Raw genomic sequence first — 18,755 nt, 5'->3', positions numbered from 1 at the left:
GTGGATGGCAAAATACAGTACAAAATGTGAAGGATTAGCGGATAGAATACATATTTGGAAGGCTGCAGTGCATGAAGACATTTAGTCGGGATGTCGTGGACACTTACGCGTTGATTGGATGCCGGGACGATATCGCGTGTGCAACTTTGGCCTAATGGCGTTTCTGTATAATGACATTCTCAGCGAGCTTTCTGTGAGCTAACACAAACAGCAGACATCCTGTCTACTTAATGATGCGAACGCAGGGCTAGCCTGGGTCTTCTGTTAAATACCAGCCCAGGTAAATCCTATTAAGGCATTCCCAACTTCTAGCTGGGGAACCGGGGCTCGGGCAACACAGCTAGGTAAACGAGGAGGAATTTTAACCCACTCTGGCACTACAATCAGCATCTTTCACCACTGTACTGCATTAGATTTTGAAAATTTGTGGATTAAATGAATAAGAAAACCCTCACCCCCACTCTTTCTTATAAATAGGAGATGCTTTCTTCTAAAAATGTTTTCTTGTATTTTTTTTTTTCGGGGCAAAATTAGTTTTCTCCCAGTCCGCATTTAATTTGCGATGACAGTAATCTATTTTCTGCTAGCCCCAAACTCTGAAGGCATTTCTAGTCATTTTCTCACCAGAATATGTATGCTTTCCTGCTCCATGCTGCTTGTAATTCATTAAAATGTATGTTCTCTGCAAATAGGAAACCAATCGGTAATAAATCAGCTTTCTAGAAAACATTCAGAGAAAGTGCTTGAAATGGTTGCTGCATAAGAATATACAGACCTGCTTGGTACTGGTGATTTGCTGCCTTTTATGGGGCTTGTAAACAAACGGTGAATTTCTGTGAGACTGTAAATCAGTGGCTTCCCTTTAGCATGAGGATGACATTCCATTTACAAAATGCCATTTGATAGTATTGGCGTCGATCATAATGAGCCCTGGATTCTTTTTACAGAGCGTAGTGATAAACACCGGGTCTGAATTAGACCAACCGCTCTGATTATAAGAGACTAGGAGCCAAGATCTTCAATTTCTGTTCTCCCTCCCTCCCTCCCTCCCTCTCTCTTTCTCTTTCTGTCTCCCCCCCCGCCTCTCTCTCTTGCCCTCTTCCCTTCCTTCCTTCATCTGAGATGTGTTCATAGCTGCCAAAAAACCTAGTTCAGGGACTTATACACAGTCGGCGTCCAAGACCTAAATCGATGAAGGACAAGAAGCCCACTTGTGCTTACAACATGCTAGTAAAAAGCAAAAGATAAGAGAGAAAAACAGTTGGACTTCTGTTTTCGTCACCAAACACAGAGCTCATCTGTGATGGAGTCATCAGTCAGCTTGGAGAGGATGGTGGAGTGGCCCTTCATTCCCAGGTCTCCCCAGACCTTCGGCTACCTGAGCCCTAGGAACCCGGAGGAAGGCAGCGCACCATCCCCTGCAGAGAAGGAATCGAGCCATTTGGAGGCCAGTGCCTGCGGGCTGTTTCCTGGTAGATAAGCCTCTGAACCGGGGCAGGCAGTGTGTCTGAGGTGTGAACGTTTATCAGTTGTCAGTCAGTAGGAACGAGGAGGAGGAGGAGACCGTGGCCAGCCAGAGCTTCAGGGGAGCGAGGACCCTTCTCTGAGTCTTAGGCCCCATGTGTTCCCTTACTTGTTACGGGATGCCATCAGTGAGCATCTCTTAGCTCTCAGGTAGGACCTACCCTTCTTTTTTTATTACACCTAAAAATTATTATTTTAATAAAGGTAACGTGGTTCGTCTTCTAAATAGAGCTGCAGTGCACCATCACTGTGCAATTCTCTGCTTTGTACGATGCTGGGCAGGTCACTTTACGCTTCCAAGAATCGTTAATCACTGTGGGCCTGAGAGCAGTGGGCTATTCCAGTTACCTGACTCTGCTTTCTCCTCTGGTTTGTGGTTCCCTTGCTCTCTTTGTCAGCATATGACTTCAAAGTCACATGCTTGTTCCTAGACTGATGGGAACTTGGCCATTTCCCAATTGTCCAGAAGTACCTTAAGGGTAGGATGTGTCTGGACGGCTATCCTATTTCCAGCAGAGCAAGGATTTGCACAAGAATTCTCCCCGGCACTTACTACATAACCAATATTTGTCGAATGAATAGTCTGAATAGGGTTTCAGTAAATATGTGCTACATGAGTGGGGAAACACAGCTGTTTGATTTTACATTTAGATGCTTTCAGCGCAACCAGAATGTAAACTTGTCCAGGATGTGGGACACGCATTGTGCAAGGCAGGAGTCCTGGAGCATTATCGGATGACACACAATCGAAGGGGCTGGTAGAGGATTCCCTAGGACCCAAAGTCAAGGTGGAAGACAGAGGTGGAGGGAGCCGAAGGCTAGAGGGTCACGGGAAAGGAATTCCTTAATTACTCTCTCCTCCACCTTACCCATCCCTGAAAGATAAAGCACAAACCTTGGGAGGATAGATATTCTACAGAAGAGGAAACCTCCTAAATAACGGATTCCGGCTCTCAGATAAAATGGCCCTGGGCAGAGGGCTGAGCTGGGGTCAACTTCTTTATCAACAAAGAGGTAGACATTTTATCAGAGGTGACAGGGCTGAGCACCCACGGCCCAGAGAATGTCACTAGAGGAGACCAAAGAAGAAACCCTAAGTGGCGATAGCAGAAGTTCCTGGCCCTAGAGGAGGAGAATAGGCTTTTCCAGCAGCTCAAGAAAGGTTTCCGTGAGAAAGAAAACCCGACGGGAAACCAAACTGCTGTGATGACCCCTCTGACAAGTGCTGCACTCGGGGCAGAGCCTGGCCCTGTGCAGGGGAGCTCGCCGTCTTCGCCTGCCCGGAGCCCTGCAGGACACAGCCCCCAGGTACACTCGTGGCAGCCGTCAGGGCCAAGCTCATGTTTGGACTCCCGACCGCTTAGGACGCGGTCCTGTGTGGGCCCGCTTTTTGCAGAGACCACAGAACGTGGGCAACTCCCCGGCAGCCCAGGAGGTGCCTCTGGGACGGCTCAGCGCCCCCGCTCCAGGGCCACACGGTCTTTCTGTAGTCCTTGAGGAGGACTTTTTGGGGTGACGGTGGGGTTCATGGGATCTGGAGCCCACGGCTCCAGAATTTCTAAAGACATCTTTGATGCAAAAAGGTGATTTTATTAAAGCTCAGGGACAGGACCCGTGGGCAGGAAGAGCTGACCGGGGACCAGGAGGAGAGACTGGGGGAGGTAAAGTCCAGGGGAAGTTTCCAGCGAGATTTTCATATGCTAGAGAAGACGCCCAGGCTCCTGGAGGCCTGGCTGTTGTCAAGCTAGGGTGGTTTTCCTTCCAGCAAAGCATTAGCGTTGAGACAACAGGGGGTTCCTGGAGAAACATTTCACCCTGCTTGCCTCAAGTGTTTGTCCGTGGGCTGCAGGGTGTAAGGAGATTTAATGTATCTGCCATCTCCTCCTGCCTCTGTCCCCACATCAGTCCTCACCACAGCTCAGAGCGCCTTGAGCATGTCCAGCCACCCACGTGGGACCTGGCTTTATCACAGCCCTGTGCGCCTCCGGCCCTCCACAGGGCTCCCCCGGCCTGCTGGCGTCCTGGCCTTACGAGAGCAGGTAGAACATGGCCACCAACAGACAGGCTTCCCTGCTCATCCTGTCTGTACCCTGAGGGCTGCCTCCAGCCCCCAGAATCCTTCTCTTCCCCCAGCAACCTCTACTGCCAACCAGCCGGAAAGTCGGGCTTTGCAGCTGCACGCCAGCCTGGCCCTGGGCTCACCTTCAACTAGCACAGCCAGAACCCGGGACTGGACCACAAGAGGCCCTTGGAGTGTATCTGCATTCTCCCCTCCAAACCCTGCCACAAGGGAGAGTCATTGTCCCAGTACCAGGCCAATAAAATCTATCTGCCCCTGAAAATCAACAAAATACGTACACATGCATATGTATATATGTATATCTATGTCTCTGTGTATATATGTATACATACGTATATGTCTGTATCTTTATCTCCATATTATAATGCTTGGATTTCAGTCTTGGCAACACTTTTTTTATTTAAAAAAAAATTTTTTTTAATGCTTATTTATTTTTGAGAGAGAGAGTATGAGTGGGGAAGGGGCAGAGCGATAGGGAGACACAGAATCCAAAGCAGGCTCCAGGATGTCAGCACAGAGCCCACTGCGGGGCTTGAACTCAAAGACGGTGAGATCATGACCTGAGCCCAGGTCAGACACTTAACCAACTGAGCCACCCAGGTGCCACATCTTAGCAACACTTGTTAATGCTGGTCCACAATTCACTACTATGTGACCTTGCACATTAACTTTCCTAAGTTTTAGTTTCTTTTTTCGAAAGTGTAATAAGATCTATATCATACAACTGTTTTTCATTTTTTTTAATATTTTTCCTTATTAATGGACTTTATTATTTCAAGAGGTTTTAAGTTGACAGAAAAGTTGAGCAGAAAATACTGTTCTCACACACTCCCTTCTCTCCACCCTCAATTTACCTTATTATCAATATCTTACATTTGAAATTGTTACCATAATTCTTTTTTTTATTTTAAATTCTAGTTAGTTACCATAATGTAACATTGGTTTTTAGGAGTATAATTTAGTGATTCATCCATAATATTTCTTTATTAATTTTTTTCTACTATCTGTAGTGATCTTTCCTCTTTCATTTCTGATGTTAGTAATCTGTGTCGTCTCTCTTTTTTTGTTAGCCTGACTAGAAGTTGATGGGTTTTATTTAGTTTCACAGAACAAGCTTTTGATTACATTGATTTATTTCCGTTGATTTGCTGTTTTCTATTTTACTGATTTCTGCTCTATTATTATTTATTTTCCTTGGCTTACTTTGGATTTAATTTGTTCTTGATATTTAGGTTATTGATATTAGATCTTCTTTTCCGACATATGCATTCAGTGCTAGAAACTTCTCTCTAAGCCCTATGTTGGCTGCATTCAAGAAATTTTCACTTATTCTAAAATAGTCTTTTTCTCAAGACTTTTTCTTTGAGTCATGTATTATTTAGAAGTGTTTTGTTTAATGTGCACATTTTGGGAGTGGGGAGTTTCAGCTATCTTCCTGTTACTGATTTCTACATCAATCCCAGTCACATAGGTTGTATGAATTTTATTCTTTGGAATTTAAGGTATGTTTTATGGCTCCAACTGTGGTCCTAGTGAATGTTCAATGAGAGCTTGAGAGCAATGTATAGTTGCATGTAGGATGAGTTATTCAATACATATCAATTGATCTTGTTGATTGATATTGCTGTTCAATCGTATTCTTACTGAATTTCTGCCTTCCGGATCTGTCAGTAATACAGAAGCACTGAAGTCTCCAATTTTAATAGTAGATCATCGCTTTCTCCTTGCGTTTCTATGATTTTTTTGACTTATGTATTTAGACATTTTGTTATTAGGCACATACACATTAAAGCATCATTATGTTTTCTTGGACAATTTGTCCTTTCATCATTATGTAATGTCCCTCTTTATCCCTGATAATTTTGAAGTCTGAATTATCTGAAATTAACATAGCTACTTTCTTTTGATTGGTGTTAACATGGTATATCGTTTTCTATCCCTTAAATTTTAATCTTTCTGTCTTTATATTTGAAGTAGAGTTCTTCTAGACAGCCTATAGTTAGATCTTAGTCTTGCTTTTTTGGTTATGTTTTGAAATTACTCTGGCAGTTTATGAAATTTTGATTGGAATATTTAGACTGTTAATGTTTAAAGACTATTTAAAACTACTTATGCTTCATGTATCTGAATTAGTATCTGCCATATATCTGTTTTATATTCATATATTTTCTCTTTGTCTCCTTTTTTTCTTTCTTTCCTACAATCTTTTTGTGCTCCCTGTGGTTTAAACTATACATTTCCTACAGTTTCATTTTCTCTCCTTTCTTAGCCTATAAATTATATATATTTTAAATGTTTTTTTTTTAGTAGTTGGCTTTGAGTTTGAAATACACATCTATAACTAACCCAGGTCCTCTTCCAGGAAGCTCTGTACCACTTTACAGGTAGTATAAGGTAGGACCTTATCCCCAAGTAGTCCCTCCTCTTACCCTACTGTCATTCATTTCACTTACTTGTAAGCTAAAATACCCCATACATTGTAACTATTTTTTTGTGGGGGGGGGCAAGAAAGTCTCTATTTCTCTTTCACTTTTAAAGGACAATTTCACCATATGCAGAATCCTAGGATGGTGGTACGGGTTGTTGATTTCTTTCAACACTTTAAAATTTTTGCTCCGTTCTCCTCTTGCTTGTGGGTTTCTGAAGAGATGCTTGGTATAATCCTTATCCTTCTTCCTCCCTGGGTGACGTGTTTAGTTTTACCCTTGTCTTTGATTTCCAGCAGCTTGAATATGATTCATCCTTTTTGATTTTCTCTGAGCTTTCTGGATCTGTGGTTGTGTCTAACATTAATTTCAGAACCCTCTCAACCATTTTGATTTCAATCATTTCTTGTGTTTCTTTCTCTCGTCCGATTATACATGTGACAACTTTTGTAATTGTCATTTGTTGGATCTTCTTTTCTTTACACCCATTCTTTTTTCTATTTTGATTTTGGAAGTTTCCATTTACATGTTTTCTTGTTACCCCTTTGATTCTGTCTTAGGTTTTCTATCTCTCTGCTTACATTACCCATTTTTTCTAGAATGCTCTCTACTTTTCCTTAGTGTATTATATTATTCATAGTTTCTTTAAATTCCCTGTTAATAATTCCAAAATTTCTGCCATGTTTGACTTTGATTCTGAGTCTTACTTTGTGTTTTCAAATTGTGGTGGTTTGTTTTTTGTTTTTTTGTTTTTGTTTGCTTGTTTTGTTTTTGTCTGCTAGCATGCCTGGTGATTTTTGTTGTTGTTGTTACTGAAAGCTGGATATGATGCAGCAGGTAAAATGAAAGGAGGCAAATGGGCCTTTAGTGGGAGGCTTTATGTTGACTTGGGTGTTAGCCTGTGCTTACTGTAGTTGTGGTGTCAAAGGCTAAAACTACCTCCAGTGTCCATGTTTTTTTTTTTTTTCCAATCTGTTTTCTTTGAGTTGCCCTGGAAACTCTTCCTTAATTGATTCTGAGACTTGGAGTCTTATAGCTGTGAACCCCTGGATTCTCTAGAGAGGAGAAAAAGAGATTCTAATAAGATCTAATAAGAGATTCATATTTATATATTTATATTTACAACCTGCTGTCTGTAAGCTGGAGATCCAGGGAACCCAGTGGTGTAATTCAGTCCAAATCTGACGATGCGAGACCAGAGGAGCTGACAGCGTGGACTCCAGTCTGGGTCTGAAGGCCAAGTGCAGGAGGTTGATGTCCCAGCTTAAGCAGTATGGCAAGAAGGGTCAAATTCTTCTTTCCTCCACCCTTTTGTTCTATTCAGGCTCTCAACCAAGTGCATGATGCTCTCACCCACATTTGGAAGGACAGACTGCCTTCATTGAGTCCACAGATTAAAATGTTCATTTATCCAGAAACCCTCTCACATGTGCACAGATGTAATATTAAGTCAAATACCAGACACCCTATGATCGAGTCAAGTGGACATTAATCACCACACATGGTAACCTGTAGAGTGGAAGGGATTTGTTCCATAGCCCTATCATGAGGTCTCAGTCTTTTTTTCTTTTATTAAAAATTTTTGTTAATGTTTATTTTTGACAGAGAGACACACACACACAGTGTGAGCAGGGGAGGGGCCAAGAGAGAGGGAGACACAGAATGTGAAGCCGGCTCCAGACTCTGAGCTATCAGCACAGGGCCAGATTTAGGGCTCGAACTCACCAACGGTGAGATCGTGATCTGAGCCGAAGTCAGAAGCTTAACCAACTGAGCCACCCAGGCGCCCCTGAGGTCTCACTTTTAGAGTGAGCCCAAGTGAGGAGTTTGTCTCCCCACTCATCAAAGCTAGAGGGACCTGGAGTTGAGTGTTTTCTTTACCCAGGTTGGTTAATCTTTGGCAGAAGCTCCCTTAAGCTCTAGTAGAATAGTTTCTCTTGAACACAGGCCTTGTAAAGAGAACAAAGGGCTCTGAATATAGTTCAGAATCATTAGTTTTCTTCTTTCCCTGAACAACTACTGGAGTTTTCCCCTTATCTTCAGGATGAACACCTGGTAGAATTCCTCGGGGGTAAAAATCCTGAGAGTGTTGGGGGGAGTTCCCCCCAGCTGATCTACACTGAGCCTCTGGCAATGCATCAGTGAGGGTTTTATAGCATTCCTGCCCACATTGGCTCTGGCTGGGGGTTTTTGCTTCTGGGCCTCTGCTCCCAGTAGGTTAGCTGCGAATCTGGGTTTCACCCCATCTGTCTCTCCAGCTTTGAAAGCAGCAAAGCCCTGTGACCTCACTTTTCTGACTGTCTCTCCAGCTTTCAAAGCAGCAAAGCCCCATGACCTCACTTCTCTGATGGCTCTAAGGAAAGTGATTGATTTTCAGTTGAGCTTTTTTTCTTGTGGGGATGAGAGTGATGGTTTCTGAGCTCTTAACGTGTCACATGGGAAACCACTGTATTTCAATTATTAAATGTAACATCCATAGAAAGCACTTAACCCAATCCATGGCACAAAGTCAGAATATATTGTCAGCTACTACTGTAATTTATTGATTCTATCGTTTTTTTGTCTAATTAAATAACAAGATAACATTAGGCATCAAGAAGTCAGTGCCTCTCTTTGAGCATATTAGAAAATTATTTCAGTACAAAATCATAGGTCTGCTGAGGTCAGAGGTCTGCAGCACTCAGAATGGCAAGACGACACCCGCATGAAGAAGCAATCTGAGCCAAGAGCTGGGCCAGAGAGCCGGTGACAAGGGGGAAACAGTGAGGAACATGAAGGAAAATAGCAAGAATTAGGCCTGCAGGAGCGTGAGTCTGGGAATGTAGAAAAGGTGGCGAAGGGGATAATAGCCTCTTTAGATGTTTGACCCAGAGCAGAATTGATACAGCCAGCTTTGTCTTTTGTATTCAGAGATGGTGCTTCTGATGGGATTGCTATTCCTGCGAAGAGATGCTGTTGAAGTTTATTGCGAGAATGGCCGCCCTTTGGTTCACAGCTGTCACCACTGTTTAGAGCAAAGCTGTCATAGATGTGTGGCCTGCCCAACCTCTTTGCTCAGACGGAGCCTCCCCCTCCATGGCGACTGTGGCTTTTCTTGCTCTGCATGCTGCTCAGTTTCCCAGGGGTTTGGTATTTGCACAGCGGTTGAGAAGCAGCCGCAAAGCGATCCTTCAGCCCTGCCTGTGTATCGTCAGGTCCATTCACCGTAGACTGCTTATGGCCTATTTTCTCTATTTCTTGTCTACCATAGTTTTGTTTTCTATTTTGGTTTTGTTTTGTTTTTGAGTATCGCTTCTTAGTAGCCCTAGAAACTTCTCTCTCCCTCTCTCTGCCCCTCCTCTGCTCACTCTCTCTGTCTGAAAATAAACTTAAAAAAAATTAAAAAACAACTTTATGTATATAAAATAGAAAAGATCAGCCTTGCAGCTCTAAAGAAAGTTGGACTCTGTGCCATGAACTTTGAACTTGGAGTAAACCTTGGTTCCATATTGGTTTCCTAAGTAGACTAGATCACATGACTCAGTTGGGGATGTTGCTTAAAATACACGTATGTGGAACAGCCACAGGGCGACTGAAATATATCTGGGAAAGGTGTCTGAAAACCTGTATTTTAAATAGCCACTGTTAACATTGTAGGTCAGGTCACAGATTGGCCACGAGGACCACACACAGTTGCATGTGCCCAACCGCTCACACAGGGAGAAGGATTGAAGTTTCCGTAGGTCCCCAATTTGTTTAGTTATGGAACAGAACCTCATGGAAGGGAGGGGGTTCGCCATACCCAGCAGGAGCAGACACAAGCTGTGTCCACAGGCGATCTCCATGCCCTTCCTCTTATCCATTCAGTGTGACGTTTGAGACAGGTGGTGTCATGCTAGGATTGCAAAGGAGAGTAACACTTGGCTCTGTGGCTGGTTTGGTTGGTTAGTTGGTTGGTTGGTTGGTTGGTTGGTTGGTTGGTTGGAATTTCTTTTGTTGTTGTTGTTTGTTGGTTTTATGGGACTTCTATTATCATTTGAGAAGACGTTACCCTAAAATACTGTCATTTCCATGTAAGGCAGGGATCACCAAACTGCCTGCTACCAATTTTTGGACTGTCATTGACCTAAGAATGATTTTTTTTTTTTTTAAATGTCTGGAGAAAAAAAAGGTCAGAAGAATGAGGCTTCGTGCCGTGTTAACATTATATGAAATTCAAATGTAAATTTTACTGGAAGCCAGCCACACTCGTGCCTTCTCTCGTCGTCCACTACTGCTCTTACACGGCAGTGAGAGCTGCCCAGTTAGAGTGCAGACAATGGGTCTGAAAGCCCAGGCCACTCAGCGGCTAGGTCTTCCTGGAAAAAGTGTGACAACCCCTGATTGAAGGGAATGCCAACAGTCACCAGGCTCTCCTGGCTCCTGATGCAAAACAGCACTGACAGGCCCCCGTCCTTACTCTGGAGGGGTCCGCGCCGGTGCCCAGGTGGTCCTGAACAGACGCTGTTCCTGCTCCTTGCTCTCCAGGGCCCTGGAAGCGATTCCCCACCTTTAAGCCTGACCCTGATTTCCCTGTCGTCCGGCTTGGAGGTTCCCGTACGGAGTTGGGATGGAAGACCGCAGTCACAGTGCATTTCCCCACTCCCAGCCGCCCGCACGGTTCAGGTGGCCTGGAGAATTTAGGAGGCACCCACCGACAGGTGAAATGAAGGACTTGCTTGCCAAGAAGTCAAGTCATGTGCGAGAGGTTTCTGCAACTGATTGGGAAGAAATAGATAGGGCCTCAGTTCTGTGGCCTCCCTTCTGGCCACAATAGCAGGGGCCTTAGCACAGCCCTTAGTAGACAGCGGCTCTCCAGATAAAGGAGTTTGTGACAGCTTTCAGGAAGTGCATCACGGCCTTCTAATGCAAACCGCAAACCAATGAGGCGCTTCCCTTATTGAACGGGAAAGGGTTGTTTTAAGTGGAAACCAGGAGGCCCCCCTGGGGCTCCCTTCATTACTTGAAGTGTCAGCCGTTAAAAGCTTAAGGGCCAGAAAGCTTAAGGTGGGGAAGAGAAAAAGTTAATAAAGAACAATCAGGGTGCACTCTGACTGACATTCGAATTTGTAATTTTCCTTCCTAATTAGCATTAAAGCTTTCTCTATTTGGCAAAAAAAAAAAAAAGCTAGGCGGCTGAACTTGAACTTCCAGAGAGATGTTTTAACAGCTGCTCACCATCCTAAGATGAATATCAGTAATTAGAACTATTATCGTTTGCTGTCATCATTATAGCTACTGTTATTAATCCGCACCAGGGAAAGCCATGAGGCTAATGCTGGCTGTCCCAAACTATGAAATCCTAATTATCATTCCCTGCTCTAGAAAAGAAGCTGTTTGAGCAGCTATTGAGAGGAGGAGGTGTCTGTTTAATGTGCTGATGATTTGGAATCAGCGGCCAAGAGAATTCTGGAGAGTGACCCCTGCTTCCATTCTGCCTCTTGACTGGCGTAAAGGGTCCTGGGATTTGTTCCAAAGCAGCTAAGGTTACGCGTTGTAGACCTTGGCCTCTCAGAGGTGACGCCTCCACTGAATTTGCAGACGGCCACTGAATTTGCAAAAGGGCCGACGTAACACCATTGTTTGACGGTAATTAAAGATACCTCAGGCATAATTACTACTGACTGGAAGAAAGAGATGATAGGAAAATGGTTTTATTATTTTAAAAATAGTCGGTTGCTTAGATGCAGCCTCAACAGTTGTGTACGGTAGATTAAAATGCATGCTTTGCTTTTGACTTACTTGATCCGTTATTTTGAAATTGCAGGCAGGGACTGTTGCCTCAGGTCACTCATCTTTTACTTTTATTTGATATTCAAGGAGCATAATTAATACTGTGCATGCCAGGCCAAGTGATAAATATACCCCAAACCAGACCTCCCTCCCCCCTCCCCCCAAAAATAACACACTCATAATTGCAGTGTATAAATCAAAAGGGCTAAAGACAGAAAACTGAAATTAATTTTCCATTTTATTTTTGTAAATTGAGCTAAATCGAACATGACTCCTTAACTAGTTGCTAAACATTTATCAATGGTTCGAGAGTGGGCTTAATAACCTTAAGGCAAACCCTCCGGCATAATATTACGTTAATTTGCTTTTAAACGGCAAGATGTTGTAGGGATACCCCCTCCCAGCTATATAATCTATTTCCCAGCATTATTTGGCTGAGATCTGAATTCTGATATACGTGTAGAAACAGAATAAATTAAAGTCTCTAAAACGATTTGCCCAGTAATATACGTGTATGAGAAATAGCCATCCTAGATAGCCTTCTCTTGCAGGATGTAAACATACTGAAACCTAACAATATCTTTTGATATTTGTATCACTTGTTCCCAGACTTTACCCAAGGCCGTTTTGGGGGCACACTGTTGTCACTTTTTACCTATCTGGGTTCCACGGAACCCCACGAACGGACTATGGGAGATGCCAGTCTAGGCATGGAGCGCCTTGTAATAAACTGCTGGCTTGAGCCAGAAGGGTTTTGCGGGCTGTTTGGATTATTTACTACAGGACCACAGCAGTAGTTGGGTGCAGAGAGAAGTGCCCGCCTCCCCAGGTTCATGCTGAGTGTGCTGCGTGTGGGGGCACCCAGGGGGACAGGGGAGACACCCTGGGTGCCCCAGCTTGGTGCTCTGTCTCCCTCCTCAGCCACCCCTCTCAGCGACCACATTCTTTTTATGAGCAAGGATTTTTCTAATCTGGTCATATTTTAGGTGACATTTCTGTTTATTTCCTAATTTTATTTCTAGATTACCCAAATCCTCTGCCCTGAAGTTGGGACTCCTCCTTTTTGGGATAGAAGTAATGATGCATTCGTGTGCTTTAATATTGGTGTATTTACGTTTATGAAATACATTATCAATAAAGTGGCTTTGAATGCCCATGACCCCTGATTGGTCCATGATGAGTCTATGATAATAAAAGAAAAACAATATAGTTAGGTTTTTTTTTAATTATTTAATTTAAAACAATGTCTTCTATTATGAGATTGATTTTTTAATGTTTGAGCTTGCTTCTATTAAAAGAGATGAAAGACAAATACAGTTTTAATTTGATTTTGGTGTTAGATATTCTTACTTGGGAAAATGTCCCCCAGTTGCTGTTTATTATTTCTTCATTTATTTATTTTACTTTGTATGATTTTATTATTAAGTAATCTCTCCACCCAACATGGGGCTTGAACCCCAAGATCAAGAGTCACACGCTCCACCGGGTGAGCCAGCCAGGCGCCCTCCCCTGCCCAAGTTGTTTTTATATAGTTACAAAAATACCACTGGCATGCTAAACCCTGTAAGAATTAACAGTATCTTGTAGTTTCCCTGGCTTTCTCCACTTCTCCCAGCCCTCACCCGGGCCATTGACAATGGTGAGTCTTGGGGTGCTGGCTACTCCATTTTTGTCTTTCTCCCCTTCGCTCCTAACATCAGCATAAATTTGTGTGCTGAAGGAGTGTTAGGACTTAGAGTAGGTTTCCGTTCTGTGAAGCTCTTTGGACTCTCACAGAACTGAATGTTCTTCTTGACGCCTTTTCCGCAACCATCCCACATGGAACTAATTGTCCTGGACTGAGCCTATTTTACACTGTCAGGACCTGAAAACTGATGAACCAGGGATCAAATGAACTTCTCCACATGACGGTAATCTCTCTAATAGAAACATTGTAGGAAGATAATGAGTAAGATGCTAGCTAGAGAGGAAGGGACCCTGGAAATGATCTCGGTCAACCCTTTCATGGGGCAATGGAGAAAGCCAGATGTGATGTGATTAATAAATACAGTTTCCTTGAACATCAACTTATGAAGCTTCCACTCAGCTGAAAGTGTTGTTATCACTCCTGCGGGAAACCAAAGATTTTCAGTTGTATTAGGATAAGTTAATGCAATAGAAAATAATAGTCATCAAGATGGAGGTTTGGAAAAAAACAAGGAATGAATTTTGTACCTTCCATTCTGTAGTGTGATCCACAGTAGTAAATAAACGCCTGTAAGCACAGTGCTAGAGAGATAAGAAAATTCACATTTATGGAGGGTACTGTTAGCATTGTTTCTTATTTAAGCATTTATGAGATCATCCCACACAAATTTGCATTCCCAGTAATCACCTGTGGAATTCTGTTTTCAGAATTGTATTTAAAAAAAAAAAGAAGAAGAAGAAAACTATTACTACCGTAAATAGTTAATGTATGGAAATCCTCGTGTTATTTTCAGTTTTTCTCTGTCGAAAGCAATTTTCTCTGCTGAATAATGTAGAAATGTAGCCTGAGAGCTCCTCATTAGAAAGGATAATTTTTGTTACTGTAACATGATAATTCACTTATTCTTATAAATATTCTGTTCCATTCCTCACCTCAGAAGTTTTCTCATTTAAAATACAGACTATCATTTTCTCTTTCCTGAACGGGTTTGGTGTTGATTTTATTTTTTTGAATTGAGGATAATGTTGTTCTTTAACTCCTTTCAGTAGAACTGCTTTTATGATCCTAAAAATACCCAGAATATACTCTACTATCTGGAAAAGCAATAGAAAAACAACATTTGAGAAAAAAGCTCACTCTTGACCCCGAGTAATTGTCCTTAAGTAATAACAATAGCTGCCATTTATTAAATATTCATTATGTGTCAGACCTCATGGGCTTTAAGTCACTTCTTGCATTCTTAGACAACTCTGTGCAGGACGTGGTATTAACCCTATTTTCCAGATAGATTTGACAAGAACACTCACCGAAGAACGTGACCCAGGGAGGATTTGGATCTAGGTGTGTTGGACACGGAGACCAGACTTATAATTGTCATGTTGCCTTACTTTGACCTCTAAGTGGGGGGACAGAGGGGCTTTACTAGGGACCAATCCGGGGCTTATTTGTGCCCTTTTAACAAAGCGGCGGGGGGACAGCAGGAGGGCATCTGGATAGGGCATGACCGTAGCTGCTTATGACAGGTTGACTCATGGGAAACTTTCTATCACTTTAAAATTTCTTGCTTGGGGCCCCTGGGTGGTTCAATCGGTTAATTGTCTGACTTTGGCTCAGGTCATGATCTCACGGTTTGTGAGTTCGAGTTCCACGTGGGGCTCTGTACTGACGGCTCGGGGCCTGGAGCCTGTTTCAGATTCTCTGTCTCCCTCTCGCTCTCTGAAATGAATAAACATTAAAAATAAATTACAAATAAATAAATGAAATTTCTTTTTCAATGAGAAGCTTTCAAGTGCCTCTATGTCGGTGACCTTGGCTATGCTATTTCTTTTGTACCAGGAAAGGAGGTGAGATTTATCTCCGAAGATAAGAGGAGAAAAATAAAACCAAAAAGCTTACTCTTTCTATAATCAGTTCCTGAGGTGATTTTCTTGAACAGGTGATATTCTTGCTGAAATTGCATCTAGGCAACATGCCTATTTTTTTTTTGTTAAACACTTTGTCTAAGCCAACAGATATTATCTAAAGGGCTTGAGCAGAGCTTGCTTGGGCAACGTATATGCTGGGATTGGAACAAAGCGTTTGGGTAGGAGTTCCAGTGTGGGGATCAGGTCCCATGTTCAAACCCTGACAGTCAGGTGACATACCTGGGCTAGCCTGGTGCCTCCGGATCACAAGACTGTCTTACATGCATCCAGCTTCTTACTTTCCTAAAGGGAGAAACAAAGGCAGATTCGTATGACGGTAAGTAGATGAAGCCAGCAGGGTAGGAAGTGGGGCCACTTGTCGGGTCTCAGATGGGCATTTGCTCTTCTGTTCTGGCACTTGATTCCGTGCAGGAATGAAGGGCTAATGTTGCACCTGCTCTGATTTTCTAAAAGCTGAAAAACCCAGATTTCCGGGTAAAAATCTCCTGGAAGTTTAGTTGTGAAATTTTATCAAAGTTTTTTTTTTTTTTTAATTAATAACTTGTTAGTTAACAGAAATAAATCTTGAGTTGATTTCATATGTGTACCCTGCTAATTTTTAAATACTTTCATCACTGCTGTCTCATTGAGCCATCTAAGAAAGCTGTGATATATGTGGGACAACATATTTCTAGCTTTCAGGTGAGGAAACTGAGGCACACAAGACCACCACTAGTAACTATAGATGCTGCAATGAAAACTCAGCCGAGACAGTCAGACTGAGTTCAAATCATGTCTCTACCACTAAATTCAGGGTGACTTTGAGCAAGTTACCTTTGTGTGCCTTAGTTTTCTGATCCATCACAGTAATTCTGATGTCAGAAGGCTGTTCTAAGGATTGAGATGGTTAGGATTTATGTGGCATAAACTTGTAGCTGCTTAATGATGTTTATCTGCTTTCACAGTAATCACAGTGTTTCACGTTGCTGTCAGTAGAGCAGGAAAGAAGAGATTGGGCAGAACCCCAATTTCTGAACAGGAATTATAGCAGTGACAGGACACAGACATAGGTTATACTTTGTCGTGGTGTCATCTTCAAAAATAGCTCAAGAGCATCACTTGGGTTTCTTTTAGAAAGTGTTACAAACTTTTCTTACTTTTGAGTGAGAATACTTACGTATACACATATCCACACAAGTTAAACAGCCAAGGGGCCTAGCAAGAAATGTATTTTGCTGAGGAACAGCAATAGAACCATATAAAAACCCAACTAGAAAGAAAAGCTTTGCTGATAAGATTAAAAAGCAGTGCCAGATTCAAGTCCAGTTCCACGATCAGAACAACAAATCCGAGGAGAAAGGGTAAACACTGGAGAAGAGAAAATACATGCGTGTGCACGCGCGCGCACACACAAATACACACATGTGCACTGGGCGATTTCAGATTACATTTATTATATTTTAGGTGTGTCAACTAAAGTGCAGTGTATGTGAAATTAATATATGGGTTAAAGGAACAAGTCTAAACGCCTTCTAGTTTGATGGTTGGAAATTCTCTCCGGGGAATCCTTCTTTATCTTGTTGATTTCACATTTTGGAACTCTATTGAGATTTACTAACCGCCGGACATTCGTGAAATAGCTAATTCCAGTCACCTGGTATTAGTTAAGATAGATTAAATTATGCTATAGTAACAAGCCCCAAATATCAACAACTTCCCTTCGTTGCTCACTCTTGCTACATGTTCAGTGTAGACAGTATAGGCGCTCTGCTCGGTGTGGTCCCTCAAGGACCAAGGCTGACAGGGGCTCCATGTGACCTCCGTTTCCATGATCGCATTGCTTCAGTGAGGGTTTGACCCTTTTGCTCCTCCCTCTTGCGTGTGACCTCTGGAGTGCAGAAAAATGAGCTTTGCCAATTGGTGGTGAGGAGAATAAACTATGAGGAGCATTCCTGATTGCTTCAGTATTATTAGACTGTGTTCCCACAGGTAGAGCTCACAGTTAGTGATGTGTGAGGGATGGATTTTCTTGGAGAGAAATCGAGTGAAAAGTTCAACAGTTTTTTATTGCATGGATTTTAATCGTGTATCAAGTGTCAAGATAATCAGACAGAGCAGAAGAAAAAATGAATGATGGGGTTTGGAGCAAGGCTATGTCTTAAGGGCTTAGAAGAATCTTTTTATCCACCCCCAGGCTAAGTAGGATGGTCCTGGCCATGGGAATTGGATGTTGTTGTCCTCTGACCCCCATCCAAACTTCTTCCCCCACTGCTCCAAACCTACCCTACCTCCTCACATTCAGTGTGTAGGTTGGCTATGGAGGAGTGAATGGAGTCCTAATTAGTGAATTAGGAAGTCTTTGCTTGGGTTGTCTTACTCACCTTGAGTGTTGGCTGGGAAGGGTCTCTATACCCCTGGGAGTGGGTATTTCAGGTTCTAACCCTTAGAGAATTGGTAAACATTTGAATTGTTTGGACCTAAGTGTCCTTTAGCTTGATTTATGCATGGTTATTTAGGTACTTTGTGTACCTTATTTGCATACAGAAGAGAAACTTAATATAAACTGTGGTTCTGTTAACTACCAAACAAGGTTATTCTGTAGGCAGGTGCCTCTTACAGGTTAAGTAAGCAAAGACCGGAAACTGTGGGGGGGGGGTGGAGGGTGCAGTGTAAACCTTTTAACGTGTACACTTAGTAAATATTTACCCAGCTCCTCCCATTGGAGTTCAGTGATTGGAAAACTTGAGCCATAGTAGATTCAAAGATCATGATGATCAATCAACAGTAGCGTACTTGGCTTCTCATTTCACACAATCCCATGTTTGTTCGTACTAGTCGAAGCTTACATACCCCTCAGTCAGGAAATACTTTTGAGTTATTAATCCAATTGTCACTTTTTATTCCTCATCTTATGTGTCCTTTCTGGGGAATTTGAGACACCTAGTCTCTGCTTCCTTGAAACCTTTGCCTTGAGTTGTGTGCCCCCACATTCGCCTCGGAGTTCTTTGCAGTGTTACTGGCTGTGACTTGTTTCTTCCTTGTAAGATCAGAGTCCTCCAGGCTTCCCCTCAGCCTGAGGACTCAGCACAGCCAAGTACTCACTAAGCTTTCCTGAAGTAGTTTTGTGACCTTGTGACATAACATGCCTATGTAAATGTGCCCCAAATCGATGTCACTCGTCCATTTATTTTTACTAAAAATGGTGGCCCTTGGCTGGCTCAGTTGGAAGAATGGGTGACTCTTGATCTCAGGGCCATGAGTTTGAGTCCCATGTTGGGGTTAGAGATGACTAAAATAAATAAATACATAAATGGATAAATAGACAAATAGAAATAGCTCCGTGTATTTAATCGCTTACTTGACATTCCGCTTACTTCTAACTC

General features: G+C 42.6%; 1 protein-coding gene across 5 annotated transcripts in view; it reads left to right on the top strand.

Moving 5' to 3' along the window:
- The window catches only part of PRKG1 (protein kinase cGMP-dependent 1), a 1,267,967-nt gene that overhangs the window by 914,562 nt on the left and 334,650 nt on the right, over positions 1–18,755 (top strand). The window contains exon 1 of one of the 5 annotated variants that reach the window (XM_086679493.1): positions 15,496–15,709. The exons of the other annotated variants lie outside the window; for them this stretch is intronic. Coding sequence (XP_086535619.1) covers positions 15,704–15,709 — 6 coding nt within the window. The 5' untranslated portion in view covers positions 15,496–15,703. Of the gene's footprint in view, positions 1–15,495; positions 15,710–18,755 lie in introns of those variants that run through there. 5 annotated transcript variants of the gene reach the window in all.

This window comes from Puma concolor, chromosome D2, assembly GCF_028749965.1.
Source record: "Puma concolor isolate L17-30 chromosome D2, mPumCon1.1.hap2, whole genome shotgun sequence".
NCBI lineage: Eukaryota > Metazoa > Chordata > Mammalia > Carnivora > Felidae > Puma > Puma concolor.
The sequence above is the reverse complement of the archived record's forward strand: the minus strand, read 5'-3'. Positions and strand labels throughout refer to the sequence as shown.